This window comes from Guillardia theta (genome assembly GCF_000315625.1).
Source record: "Guillardia theta CCMP2712 unplaced genomic scaffold GUITHscaffold_87, whole genome shotgun sequence".
In the NCBI taxonomy this organism is placed as follows: Eukaryota; class Cryptophyceae; order Pyrenomonadales; family Geminigeraceae; genus Guillardia; species Guillardia theta.
In genome coordinates this window covers 307,098-321,123 of record NW_005434587.1, presented here as the reverse complement: position 1 = coordinate 321,123, position 14,026 = coordinate 307,098, and the positions used below count along the sequence as shown (strand labels likewise).

General features: G+C 50.2%; 3 protein-coding genes across 3 annotated transcripts; 1 reads left to right on the top strand and 2 right to left on the bottom strand.

The window, feature by feature from the left end:
• Positions 1-977: 977 nt before the first annotated feature.
• On the bottom strand, positions 978-5,058 carry GUITHDRAFT_115740 (hypothetical protein; the record flags this gene model as incomplete). Its single annotated transcript, XM_005825119.1, has 20 exons — positions 978-1,022; positions 1,074-1,134; positions 1,179-1,294; positions 1,344-1,553; positions 1,599-1,940; positions 1,990-2,196; positions 2,244-2,304; positions 2,507-2,576; positions 2,633-2,787; positions 2,834-3,027; positions 3,531-3,575; positions 3,627-3,740; positions 3,791-3,872; positions 3,924-3,975; positions 4,038-4,125; positions 4,172-4,312; positions 4,367-4,549; positions 4,605-4,739; positions 4,784-4,870; positions 4,930-5,058. The coding sequence occupies 20 exons, from the start codon at positions 5,056-5,058 to the stop codon at positions 978-980; spliced, it is 2,517 nt and encodes an 838-aa protein (XP_005825176.1).
• A 2,068-nt stretch (positions 5,059-7,126) lies between these two features.
• Positions 7,127-9,420, top strand: GUITHDRAFT_144484 (hypothetical protein; the record flags this gene model as incomplete). Its single annotated transcript, XM_005825118.1, has 16 exons — positions 7,127-7,225; positions 7,276-7,399; positions 7,446-7,497; positions 7,578-7,635; positions 7,686-7,776; positions 7,823-8,124; positions 8,180-8,233; positions 8,289-8,393; positions 8,436-8,564; positions 8,611-8,708; positions 8,732-8,790; positions 8,868-8,926; positions 8,982-9,050; positions 9,099-9,153; positions 9,201-9,236; positions 9,374-9,420. 16 exons carry the CDS (start codon positions 7,127-7,129, stop codon positions 9,418-9,420), a joined length of 1,437 nt encoding a protein of 478 aa, XP_005825175.1.
• A 2,303-nt stretch (positions 9,421-11,723) lies between these two features.
• On the bottom strand, positions 11,724-12,230 carry GUITHDRAFT_77389 (hypothetical protein; the record flags this gene model as incomplete). The annotated part of the gene is made up of 1 exon (XM_005825117.1): positions 11,724-12,230. A coding segment is annotated over one exon (507 nt), but the record flags the coding sequence as incomplete, so codon positions are not given.
• Between the last annotated feature and the right edge of the window lie 1,796 nt (positions 12,231-14,026).

Genomic DNA, 14,026 nt, shown 5'->3' with positions numbered 1-14,026 from the left:
ACATCCCTCAACTCTTTGATAACGATGTGGGCTGATTTGATCTTCACATTCTGCGTCGCTCGATGCATCCCATCACTCCCCGCCGTCACAGCAGCTGTGAGGCATGCCAACCAGAGGACTGGGACTTTGATGTTGTCCTCACGCATCAACTTTAACTTGACACCTGGTCGAGTGGTGGACACGACCAACATTTCTGTGGCAACGGAAGGATGAAATCCTCTTGCTGAACATCCAGGTCGTTGTGGCGAGATGAGGTCAGGAAATCTGGAAGTTCTCTGCAGTACCAAGTCAAGCTAGGAGAGGGAGCAGGAACAGGGGCAAGGGCGGGAGCGGGAGCGGCAGCCGGAGAGGGAGCAGAAGCAGGAGCAGAAGCAGGAGCGGGAGCAGGAGCAGGAGCAGGAGCAGGAGCAGGAGCAGGAGCAGGAGCAGGAGCAGGAGCAGGAGGGTTGTCTTGCCGTTAGCTGTTGGCCTTGATCAGCTTGCTTGCATCTTACGGCTGGAAAGGCGGAAAGCTGGATGGGGTGGGTGTTTTGAAGTGCATTATTCTATCAGGGGTACTCCATGAGGAAATGTGGGGTAGGGAGAGGAGATGGTTGCAATGAACGAGGGTGGGGTACAGGACTGTTCCTCGGAGAAGGAAACTTTGTTGAGAAGAGGAGGCAATGAAAACAGGCGAGAAAATAAGCGAGAGGAGGCGGAGATGGTAGGATGAGGTTGAGCGAAAGAGAGCAGGAGCAGAGGGAGCAGGAGCAGAGGGAGCATAGAGAAGGCGAATAGCCGGAACAAGATATCGAGCAATTAGAGGAGGGTAGAGGCTCCGACTTGACTTCACAAGTCCGATGCGCAACTGCAAAGACACAAGTCGAGAAAGAAGATAGACAGAACAATTGGATGGTCAAAGGCTGTACACACAAGTGGAGTGCAGAAAATAATCTTTCATTTCATAAAGCACAAGTCTCAAAGCTCGACGAGAATATCTAGCGCCTGGTGCTATTCCGTGTCTCCATGATCTGACGAAGCACCTGAATGAATCGCGTCAGAGGCGGCGAAGGAAGCAGCTGCTCGGCTCCCACCTCAAGCAGTCGTCGACTTGAGGACAAGATCCCGCAAAACCGATAGCAAGTTGTATCGCAACTGGAAGAGGATCAGCTGCAGAGCTCTCGACCCTCGGAGAGTACCTGGAGGAGATCGACGAGGTCGGGCTGTCTGCGATGGCGTCAAGCATGCATGCTCCTCTGCAGCAGCTCATGCAGACGTCGTTGGCAGCGATAGCACAAGAGTAGTAGGTTGGAACCTGTACGGGAGTGTCAAGAGGAGGATGAACGAGAGACGCGGCAAGAAACCTTCTGGTACGTCAAGGCGGGGGCTGTGTCCAACGCACTTGCTTGATTGCCCACGTTCACAACGACTTTGACATTGAGAGTCCTCGTGCTCTTGTCAAAGTTCAAGTTCACCGGACGAAGAGCAGGAACAATGCATCGGAGTTCGCTGTCCGAGATGTATTCCACCTTGCTACACGACTGATATCCGCGATTGTAGAGCTCTATCCTTCCCTGAGACCAATGTGAGTCTTGAGCATTTCAACTTGAAGGATCTACCGGATGACTGGACCCCGTCGCCCAAGCAGCCTGAGGACCGAAGTTGTTGCCGTAGATGGTGATTTTATCTCCTCCACTGTACGAGACGGAAACAGGAGAGACCCTTCGAACAATCGGCTTGGAGTACTTGAACCAATTGGAGATGGTGACTGCTACCCCGTGCCACGAAACTTCCAAGTCATTTCCATTTCCGACGCCAGACGGCACTTTGCATCGAATCTCAGGCAGCTCGTCCACTGCGCTGTAGTCGTACACAGTCAGGGACCTCGTGCCAGCTGGATCATTTCCCCGTGGAAAATTGTAGAGGGTACAAGCATCCGCAACGTTCCCTCCAATCTTGACCTGAGGGAGGATCAGGGAAATACAGCTCGAGAGCTGGACTTGGAGATACCTGGAGATACTTCAAGTTGGTGATCGCGTCTTTACCATTCATCAGCTGAACGTTTGTAACACTTGCCACTCCATCAATGTGCATGTCATTGGGAAAGAGATAAGCTCCACGTATGCGAACAAAAGATCCCCCAGACGCTGGCCCTTCTTGAAATGCTCCGCCACTGATGTAATTTGCTCCGTAATAGTATCCACTAGTCCGGACGTTCTGTAGTCAAGAGTCATTGCGAAGCACAACAATATGAAGAATGCTACCTGATACTTGTAGTCTCGTGCGATCAAATATCTCTGTCCTGGCTCTGGGACACAGGCAGTACTGTCAGCAAATCTCCCAACGATGGCTTGAAGACATGCTCCACTATTGACAGCAGTCGAGGCATTTTCCCATGTAAGAGAGTCGCAGGTACAGGCTGGATCAGAAATTATCAAGTAAGGCGCTGTAGTGTATCCATATCCATGGGAAATCACTTGGATACTGTCAATCTGTCCGCTGGTTGCAGTGATGACAGCATAGAAACCGGTTCCCGTTGATGATGAGGCAGTGATCTGCATTCCTGTTGTGCAGCCACTTGTGGTTTTGCTCAGAATCTTAACACTAGATATGTGACCATCTCCTGCTCCTCCGATTCCACCCACGCTAGGACCCTGGCAGTTAGTACCAGAGCAGAATCCCCATTGGTCTTTCAGGGTGGCAACACTTTGAAGGTCGTAGTCGCCCACTTCCAAGTCTCCTCCGATGGTTGCGCATCTCGAGGTTGCATTGTAGCTCAAAATACGTGCAGCTTTTCCCTCGCATCGCCTGAAGAATGTCTTTAGACACTAGTGCATGCAATGAATTATAATACCCTGTTGGGAAGAATATGTTCATCCCGCGTTTGTAGCTATAGTAGTCATCCTCATCTGCCGCTTTGATTCCATAAATATTTGTTGCCCCAGCGAGTTTGACCTTGTGAGCATTTGCGATAATGACAGCATCGCCAGAAGCCACACCAGTGATTGCAGTCTCCATAGTAAGTTCCGTCATGGAGTTAGAAACGATCTTCAAAGAAGTCAGAAATGTGAAAATATTTGCTTTCTGATACCTTGCTCGTACCCTTAAGATTTAATATGAGACCTTTGTTGGAATCTTCCAGGCAGCTTCCTTCACAAACTCGAATGTACATGTCTTTGAAGCAATTGTCTTGAACAGTATTCGTCGTAGTTATGTTGAAAACTCTGTTGTTACATGAGAAAGGCAGAATATTCGAACACAGTTGATAAGAAGATAAAAATGCTTGACAACTTACTTTGTTGACTGCACGTGATCTACGTTTCCTTGCGCTTCATAACAATAGTCTTCTGTTATTCCACCATCTTTTATGATACCACCCTCTCCGATCGGACCATTCCCGGCACAATCGGAGCAGGAGAAAGGAACTGATCGTGTGCTCGATTCGATTTCTGCATCCAAGCGGAAATAGGGTATACCATACTTCTTCGACAGATAATGACCAATCTTGAATGTATGGTTCAGACCATACCAGGCAGCATTTTAAAACTTACCCTGTCCGCTTCAAGATTTGTCAGAGAAGTATTGTACACAAGAACCTAGTTTGCATTCTAGTCACAGGATCACATCACAATTCCATTCAGACTGACCTCTGCAATGTCTCCAGACATGTACTGCAGATTGGTGTCATTGTTGAATGCCTTCACGCCCAACATGAATTGAACGATAGTCGGAGGGGTGACTTGAGAAATTTGGATCGGAGGCTAAGCAACATTGAACATTCAGACGGTCAAATTTTGATGCTTGAATCTACCTGCGTGCTGGCATGCAACCCATCGATGAAGACTTCAAGAGTTGCCTGCGAGTTCGAATTTGTGACACGAACGGTCAAAATTCTGAACATTTGGTCAGGGTCTTGGAGGTTCCTATGCCCGGTTGGACCCCACCTATTCACATGATTTACCTCGCTCAAAAGTTGTTTTGAATTCAAAACACATACTGTGAAGCGCAGGCGTCTGGAATCCGATTCAAGTCACATCCAGAAGCGCATTCCGATTCACAGTTCTTCATTGCTGCTTCACTTCCGGTCAAAATCTCTGTGCTCTGACCATAGAGTGCATTCAGGGTGCTAAGACTAGCATACTTTCCCTATTCAAATATCAAAAACTGCAATACTAACTATATCAAAGATTACCTGAAAGCATTTCGGGGGGCTACCTCCGTTCTGAGTACAGGTAGAGCATGTCTTGAAGACATGCAATCCCTTCTCACCCGTCGCCCCATTTTCTGTCTCTCCTGCGCTGAAAATTCCCATCTCTCCGGTATCTCCTACGTTCTGAAGAAGAGCATATCAAATTTGCAAAAACTCCTACGTTGTATATTTGTTTACCTGATTGGTTTTGACCACCATCATCATGGTGAAGGAATTAGCGAAAGGATTCATCATGAAGCCCTTGTCTGTTGCAGAGCTATTCTGGTACATTACGAGTCGTTGTCCTGTGCTCCCATCTGTGTTTGATCGGGCAAATCGTACAACTCCATGGCCATTCAGGACTCCGCGCTTGTACAGTGGCTGACAGAGAAGTCAATACAAGTATCAAGGAAGGTGTCAAGCTATCATGTCAGACCTTCTGAGAAGATGTAGTTTGCATCAATCTCTCAGGTTGTTCAGGATCACCATAGAGAGTCTGTACTCCATTGATCACTCCAAGCTGGGCTACGTTTCTCCACGTTTCAACGGGCGTGTTGTCTGCGACGTTGTCCTGTTCTGTATCAGCATGAAGGCTGATGGTCATCCAATCTGAACCTGCTCGAAGGTATCCGGAGTGAACCAGAACCTCAGGTTAGGATGGGTCGGATCAGGTCCAAACGGGCCAGTGAGTGTCTTGGGAAGCTATATCAAACGAGTATGAGTGAAATGATGCTGTGGGTGAGAGAGAAGATCTAACAAACCTGACGTGCAAAATAGGTCCCAACACCCGAAATCACAGACTTGATAGGGTTAGACCATTGAGCGTCCGTGTAGCTGATCATTGAGATGCAGAGAAGAACACAGGCGATAAACCAGGTGCGGTTGATCATTTGTCTTCCTTGTAACGTTCAACAGCAGGGAAATGCGGCACAAACTTTGAAGGATTGGAGGAGGAGCAGGAGGGAAGGACGAGGAAGAGGTAGGAGAAGGACAACAATCAGCTTTTGAATCCGCGCTTGATGTCAACTCTTGCTCAACAGCTTGCCGCCATGCGATCTATTCCAAAACAGTGACCCCACTGGGGGAGGTGGGTTGTCGTGAAAGGGTGGGGGTGATGGGAGAAAAGCGAATGTAGTGGAGATGTCTGTTTTTACTTAGTGTTCCAATTAAATAATCATCTAGCATTGCCCTATATCCTTCTTCATTTGTTGACGCTACTACCGGTGACTATCCTTTCAAAATGGACGGAAAGAACGGGGGTACTGTCGGCAGTTGGAAGATAAACTGCCGAAAAGCATTTATAAAATGCTACGGCATGTAAAATATTCATACAGAAATTGTATTAATATAATAATCTTGTACCATTTAAGTTTTAGTTTCTGTTATCATTCCTCACCCCCAAGTATTGTTGCTGCTAGTTGATTAAAGTTTGTTGTACTACTACACTATCAGGCTTCAGGCCGGGCGGCCGGCCCTCGGCCCGGGCGGCCGCTCAGGCGGGCCCGGCCCGCGGGCTCCGGGCTCGAGCACTGAGTGACTGAGCCTGACTCAAGGCCCGGGCTTGCAAACGCCGGGTGACGCATACTCCGGTCCAGGATCTTTCGTCAGCTTACTGAAGTCCCTCCGAGGGCCTCAGTCCTTCCGAGCCTGAGAGCCCGTTTCGGCTCCGCCGCCGCCTCGGCAAGTTTTGACCGTGCTTCCGAACTTGGGCCCGTGACTTGCCCGGAGGCTGAGGCGGCCGGGCGGCGTCGGAGCCGCCGGCACTGCGCCGGCAGGCTCGACCGTCCCGAGTCCCGGAGTCAGCCAGGCTGTCGGTCTTTACTCTGAAAGTCACTAGCCTTGAAGTTAAAAGTGCTGAGGCGGGTCGGTGATAAGATTTGGTGAGGGACCCGCAACCGGATTTGGGTTAAATGGGGGGTAGTAGTCAGTGTTCAAGTGGGGGTAGGGGTAGGGGCATTGCAGCTACGACTACCCCACCATACAACACCATACAACCCTACCCACAAAGGACCCCATCAAACTCCTATCACCCCACCCCACCCTAAACCTTTCACGAAGTACCCTACCCGAATTCTCCACACACCCCACCCCCATGACCGCCTCTCTCACTCCAATCGTCTTTTCCGCAAACATGTCCTCCATGGAGCGGTCAGGAGGGGACATCAGAATGGAGGGGGGGAGGAGAGGGGAGGAGAGGCGGGGGGGAAGGAGAAGGATATCAACTCCATGAAATAAGAGAAAGAAGCTATGTTGCACAGAAGAGAAGTGGGAAAGGGGGAGAAGCAGAGAAACTTGGAGTTGTGTGGTGAAATTTGGAACAGTCGAATGGTAGATGTGGTATAGGGCGTCTGATGATCATGTGATGTGACTGGAATTAACTTCCATTGTCTGATTGATATGTTGTCGTCTCACATCCTTATTCGCTATTCATGATTCTTCATACAATGTCTATTCTTCCCCCATCCAATTCGCCACGCATAGTTTCAATGTCTTTCACATCATCTTCTGAATGGGGCCGCATGTTTCTTGCCCAGTAACGATGCAACAGATAAGCAATATGAGAATGACTGTTTGCTTTGCCATGATTACACTGCACGCACTTTTTGCATGACCAAAACTTTCCTCATCGGCTTAAGACCTGAATTTGAAATAGTCGTTGAATGAATGTAAGAAAAGTTTATGCTCACATAGAATGATCTGAGACGGTCTCAAAGAATCCGTTGTTTGTTGTATGCCATATGAACATGCTGCAATTTTCTCATCTATGAGAGAAATTTTTCTTTGATAGAGTTCAAGAGGCTTCGTAACAATCCACATCGACCACTTGATATGCACGTTGGTAAATAGCATCCCCAGGTGAAGGGATGGAAGGTGAAATAGCCGCACTTCGATCCGTCTTGGGGGAAGACAATGTCACAGCAGAACAGGCTGAAAATCTTCTCAAGTAAGACCTAACAAATGTGCAACTCGCTGGAAATCTCACCATTGGCGTCCGGCAGATACACCGCGCGAGACTTAGATGCGGCGGTGTCTCTCTTCTTTGACCGAGGACCGGAGGTGAACCAGCATTGTTCCTTTCTCATAGATTGAGTGGCTGGTTGTTGCAGATTCTGCTCATGCAGGCAAATTGCCAACGTCTCGAGCCGAATTCAGAGTCATCACAACCTCAAGAACCCGTGTCAGGAGATATGGCGTATGAGAATGGAGACCAGGGGCCCATCGATTTCACTGGTATTGAGTATGTGCGCACACGTTGAGTCCTTACATTCTTGAAAAGATGTGCAAAACTCGTTGGAACACTTGAACATGGATGCCCACGCGATGGAGAGGTATGAGACAGTGACACGTTGGATTTCGTTGTTTCGAATTCCTTTATTCGATGTTTCCATCTCTTATCGTCATCCTCTAGATCTAGACGCAGACGGCCGGGAACTGCTCCACCGAATCGCTCCGCCGGACAAGCTCAAGTGATTCTGCCCCTCATCTTCCTTCTTGACGCCTGATCCCCCCCCTTCAGCTGGACCTAGACAAGAAGTTCGATGCGATGCGATCTGTCGTGGGATTGGATGTGCCTGACGAGGTTCTGGAGCAGCTTCTACGAAATGCGGGTACAAGAATCTCATGCTTCGACCTGCCCTCCTCACTTCCTCGTAGGCGGCAACGTGCAAATGGCCTTGGAGACTTTCTTTGAGAGCGAGAGCAAGGATTTTGTGATGATCAATTCGTACGACGGAGCAGGAATTCCATTACCAAGCGAGGATCTTGGGATTGGGAGGAGCACCACACATCATCAGACGCTGGAGGACAAGTACGCCTTTCCTCACACCTTGTGTGCAGCTATTCAATTGTTACCATGCAGTGACAACACGCCGAGAAAACCGTACGAATCCCTTGCGGCTCTGATAGGATCTGGCGTCAATCCTCACATCCTCGCGCTGCTCATGGTTGAGACGCAGGTCTCACAGCATACTCGTCCCCTCAGATAACAAGAGAAGCTGAGTTGGTTGGCAGGGGGAGGTAGAGAAAGCGCTCGAGAAGTATAGCGAGGCTCGAACCAACCCAGCGGTGAGCGTATGACTATGTGTGCCGTGGGACTGAGGGCAGATCTCAGATTTTAAAGGAAGTTGAGAAGTTCGAGAAGGTGGTAACGGCCGAGCAGTACTACCTAAGGCCGGAAGAAGCTGTTCCTGTTTACTGCAACGTGTATGATCTAGCATGGGGACAAGTAATCTCGTCCATTGGCTGTTCTTGTCTGAAGCGGCTCCAGGATGATAAGGACGGGAAGAAAAAGAAAGTGAACTCTGGTCTACCAGGGATGGGGTTCGGTATCTATCATTCGGGCATTGAAGTCTATGGACGGGAAATTTCTTTTGGTTACTCTGACGATGGCTGTACTGTGAGTAGAAAGAGGGATGGTGATCGAAAGTGACCTTCTCTTACAGGGCGTTTTTGAAGTGCCATCTCGATGTGCGGGAGGCGTCATGCCACGAATCACCTTCAAGGAGGTTGAGACTGCTCCTGCCGTCCAGCCCCTCTGCTGGTGAGTTGACAGTGAGGGAACAGGCGATCACGATGGGGCATATCAACCGCTCGCGTCATGAAGTCGATCATCTCCTGTCGAGGTCGGTCTAGCGTTCCTTATTGCTTGCCCGCATTTCTCTTTGTCATGTGAAATGACTTGCTGGTACCAGACTGGCAGAGAAGTATCGAGGAGACACGTACGATCTGGTTCGAAGAAATTGCAACCATTTCAGCAATGTGAGCGTCGAATGCTTCAAACGACCTCCAAGCTTTCACCTTGACCCTCCTGCAGGAGCTCTGCGTATGCTTGACAGGAAAGAAGATCCCAGCTTATATTAATCGGCCTGCCAACGTCGGTAGAGTGAGAGACAAGTCGACGTGGGAGGGCGACGTAGCTGATGCCTCGCAGGTGGCGTTGAAACTTTTCTCAGTCCCTGCGATCGCTTTTGGCAAACTCGTGGATGGTGATTTGAAGTCGCTCTTCTCTCTCCTCCTCTTACTGTGTCGATAGGTGTGAAGAAAGTGCAGAAGAAGGATTCTGACGGAGGTAGCTTTGAGGGGAGCGGGAGGTTGGAGGGGGGGGAGAGCAGGAGGGAGGAGGGGGAGGCAGAAAGGATGTAATCATGTCTTCATCAGCTGCCAAGCGGGTGGTCGAGGCGCCCAACGCTGCTCGTATTGCCGCAGGCGCAAGCGACGGCCCCGTAGAGAACCCGCAGCTGCAAGGTCCCTAGTGCCATGCAGTTTCAAGAAGCTTCTGACCTGCTACGACAGCGGTAGGAAGAGTCAGCGACAGCCCTGACGGGGAGGCGAAGAGGTCGCCCAGGTTGACGCTGCTGTAACCACCAATAATGGCTGCGGGAACACACAGGGAGCAAGACGCGATCCGTTCAGGCTCGTAGTGACGCAGGAAGGATGAGTAGGCGAAATTGAGGAACGAGGAGCGACGGTGGAACGAGGAGGAGACTTTTGAGATGCTTCATTCATGCCTTTACAGCCCAGACGATCCTCAGCTGCCCGTCGTGCTTGACCCCGGTCACGCGCTGCCTCCTTAGCAAACATCCTGGCTGCACTTCGGCCGAGTGAGACATGACAACTGACAGCAAACACCTCTAATGTACCATTCCGACTCAATTCTATAAAGATGTCATCGGTTTTCTTGCAAGCTATCTACCAACATCGTTCTATGCTGGCTAAGGCTGGTTGATATCGCAAGTACCATCATTGATTGATCCACCAAACCATCTCGCACCTCACAATCCTCAATCGTTGGAACCAAATATTCTCTTGTGGATTTCAAACATCAGCAGACGATTTGAAAATGTTCAAAACCTTTTCCACCCCATCACCTTCCTACTGACCGTGAAACGCTAATGCAGTCAAGAAAATCGAGTTGAGCCCACGCGCACATGGAAAGAAGCGAAAAAGAAAGTCCTTGCTCCCTCACTTTGATACCTTCCTCCCCTATCCCACAAATCTCATTGCATCCCCTTCCTCTCCCAACTATGTCACGTCATCTCATACTCTACAATCCTTCCTGCGAGCAAAGGCCTAACTCATCTCAAGTATCTCATCTTGCATGTGGTCAGTCTGCAACTTTGCGCTCAACAGGAGAGACTGCTAGTATTGCCCCTCGTACATTGAGGCAGCAGAGCGCTTCGAGCCTGCCTGCTGCATCTGTCCTTGCTGCATTCCGTAACTGCCTCCATCGAAACCACCATAGCCGGCATTGCCGCCCTGGTAGGCTTGTTGGTAGATGGACTGCTGATTGTTCTGCATGTACGCCGAAGGATTGTAGTTCTGGCCTCCTTGCTGCATCCCGTAGCCGCCGCCTTGCATGAGCTGTTGGTTGTAGGCCGACTGATCGTATCCACCTTGCTGGCTCTGCCCGTAGGACGCGTCTCCGTATCCTCCGTACATTCCTTGCTGACCTGGCATGTTCTGCTGCATCATCTGCCCCTGCTATCAGCCAAATCAGCTAACATGCACATGATATTGACGCGTTTCACTTCACTGAACAATCATCATGACACAGGATCATCGCGACAATCTCATCAAACTATACCTGCGGCATCTGGTTGGGGAAAGTCTGTGCTCCTTGGTAGCCCATCTGCGGGTTCATTTGTGGATTCATCTGTGGATTCATGCCCTGGTCGTAACCGAACTGCCCCTGCTGACCCCCATAGTTGTATCCCATGTTCTGCATTGAGTTTCCATAAGGATTGGCCATTTGCTGTCCCATCGGCTGTCCCATCTGCTGTCCATACCCCATCATTTGTGACTGATCGTTCATCATCGGAAACCCTTGTTGGTTCATCTGCATCGGTTGACCTTGCATGAAACCTCCCTGGTTGTAGGAGGGCGACATTTGCTGTTGTTGAGGTTGCTGCATGTAATCCGGCATCTGATTTCCCATCATCATCTCTCTGTTCGATTTGGGGTTTGGATTTCCCATGTAGGCAGCCTGCTGCGACTGCTGTTGTTGCAGCTGGCGCTGATAGTCAAGTTTCCTCCTCTCTTGCTCCTTCACGAATTGTGAGTTCATCACCGGTTGACCTGGTGAGACAGCAGCGTTCAAACGTCTGTCATGGGAATCCCTGCCTCCTCCAGCAGAATTGTCCATGTTGGGCATCATTCCCCCGGCTGGCATCCCGGGCATGCCTTGTCGCTGCATGTCCATAGGCATGTTCCTACCTGGCATCATCCCACCCATGTTTCCACGGGCCATCTTGGCAGCTCTTCCCATCGCTGCCATCATGTTCATCATCACAGCAGCAGGCGGAGGCATCCTTCCCCCTGCTCCCCCACGTCCCGCCATCATTCCTCGGCCCATCATGTTCATGCCGGAAGCCATGGCACCACCCCGACCCATCATGTTCGGCATCATCCCTTCACGGAAGCCCTTGAGGGTTCCGGAGCCTCGACCTCCAGCCCCTCGTCCCATTCCTCCTCGAAAGTCACGCCCGAAGAATCTGTTCTTGTTGAACTTGGACGATCGAACTTTCCAGTAATTCCAGGAAGCTGGGTTGCCAAAACTCACACGGATGGGTTGACCTTCGAGTTTGTAGCCATTCAGCTCACGAAAGGCAGAGTACGCAGAATCGTGAGTTTCATACTCCACAAACGCAAAGCCTCTTGTCACGTTTCCGGGACCTTTGGCCAAGTGACAATCCACCATGGCACCTTTGGGCGAAAAGATAGACCTCAATTTCTCCAAGTCAACAAACGTGCGAGGCAACTGGTCGATGAAAACAATTGGCGAGAACTGAGAACTTTTCGAACGACAATCCGCAAAATCTACTCGCAGCTGTCGCTCCTTGTATACTATGAGGTTCATTCCCTCAACAGCTTTCCTTGCTTGCGAGGCATCCGAAAATTCCAAGAAGCCATAGCCCAAACTGATTCCTTCAGCGCTTCGCATCACGATGGACCTGTCAGGCTTTCCGAACTTCTTGAAGAGTTCAATGACCTCCTCCTCCTTGGTGTCTGGATGAATGTTGCCGACGAATACTTGATGAAGGGGAGGTGCTTTTGCCACTGCCATGGTGGCACCACCGAACTCAGTATTGTTGAGTTCCTTAACCGCCGTCTCCACGCAGAGCATCGCATCCTCCTGTTGTCCACTCTCTGTGGAGGCTCCTGATTCTCCAGACAAGCGAACAAACACAGGTGGCGTCTCCACATTCTCTTCCGCGAAGATCTCGAGCACTTTTCCATACTTTGCGAACAGTTCCGAAAGCTTACTGAGGTCGAGATCAGCAGCTGGAATGCCTGTAACCATCACCCAGTCTGTATGATCTCTTTCGTCGGAAGCCTCCTTCATGTCCCCAGAGTAGCTCCCGTGCGATTCAGCATAACCTTCTCCTTGTGGACGACCCTCTCCATATCCTTCTCCCTCTTCACCTCCTTCGTCAACCACTTCACCTTCCTCTTCACCCTCTTCGCCCTCCTCCTTATCTTCCGCCCCTGACCCGCTTTTGCAGAGCCAGCGGTGCTCGGTGCATCTTTATCACTGCTCTGCGCGGTCTTACTTTGCTCATCGTTCGCTTGACCAGCTACTTCACCTTCCTCTGCTTCACCTTCCTCTTTGCCTCCTTCGTCCTGCTCCCCATTTTCCTTTCCTCCCTGCTCCCCATGTCCTTGTTCTCCCTGATCTCCTGGATCCATTCCTCCCTGCTCTCCCTGCTCTTGTTGCTCCTCCTCTCCCTCCTGCCGCTCTGCGTGCTCAGCTACCGCTGCCATCCTCTGCTAATTGCAGGCTGATCCCTCCCGGTGGCCACAAAACATTAGATCACTTGGTTAGATTTCGAACTTTATTACAGAAATTTCCAAAATAACTAGTATATTTGTGAAGCATTGTAATTAATTTAGAAAATAGTCACCCCGCATTCAAAATTGTGACCATACACGAGCCGAGTAACGATATTTGTGTAGTAACGGATTCAAACGGCCTTCATGAAAATGTAACGGCCATGCACAGTTGGGTTTAGCTCAATCAGAGTTTTAGTTAAGGATTCACTTAGGACTCGGAGGCCTTGCATGGCATGCAGAAAGCGGAGGAGAGGAAGAGAGAGGAAGAGGGAAGGGAGGGAGGGGGGTAGAGGAGCGAGGTAACGAGAATATGATTGTAGCAGGTAGAGGGAGAAATGCTCGAGTGGCTAGAAGGTAGTAGGGTTAAAGTTTTGAGGGAAGACAGGAGGTCAAAGGGAATGTCATGTAAAGCCTGATCCAACGAAATGGCTACGGCTGACAGCCCCTGTCTTGTTTGTTCCTGTACTTCCCTCCTGATTTCATGAACATACAATCCGTTGACGCGTTCATCTCCTTCTGTCCAGCTACGATGCCACCTTTGTTGATCCTTGCATCGCTTTGTGGAATCATTGACTAACTCATTCAGTTTTCAGTGGGGCAACAGTTCAGATCAGATCTTGGGAACCATTTGAGTGCAAGCTGTTGAACATCTGAAGCTCCTCTCACATCATGCTGTGGCATTCCCAGCATGTTGTGAGCGAGGTCTCGCGACGATGGAAATTCCTGCTCCTCACATTCCTGGCCATCGAGGTGGTCGCTGCTTTTGAGGAGAGTCTAGCGCCAACCATGCCGATACACCACTACTTCCCCAAAAGCGATGGACCTCGGAAGGTCAGCTGGTCAGATCAGTTCCTTCGTAACTGAGGCTGGTTGCAGAGGATGTATCCTACAGGGAAGGAGAGGAAATACGAGCATAAAACCTACAGCGACGGGTGTCAATCGGAGCTTCCTCGTCCTGCAAACCCCTGACAGACTTGTGCAAGGTATCGAGTGGAGATCACTCCGTCCTGCGAGGCAGAGAGGAGGGAG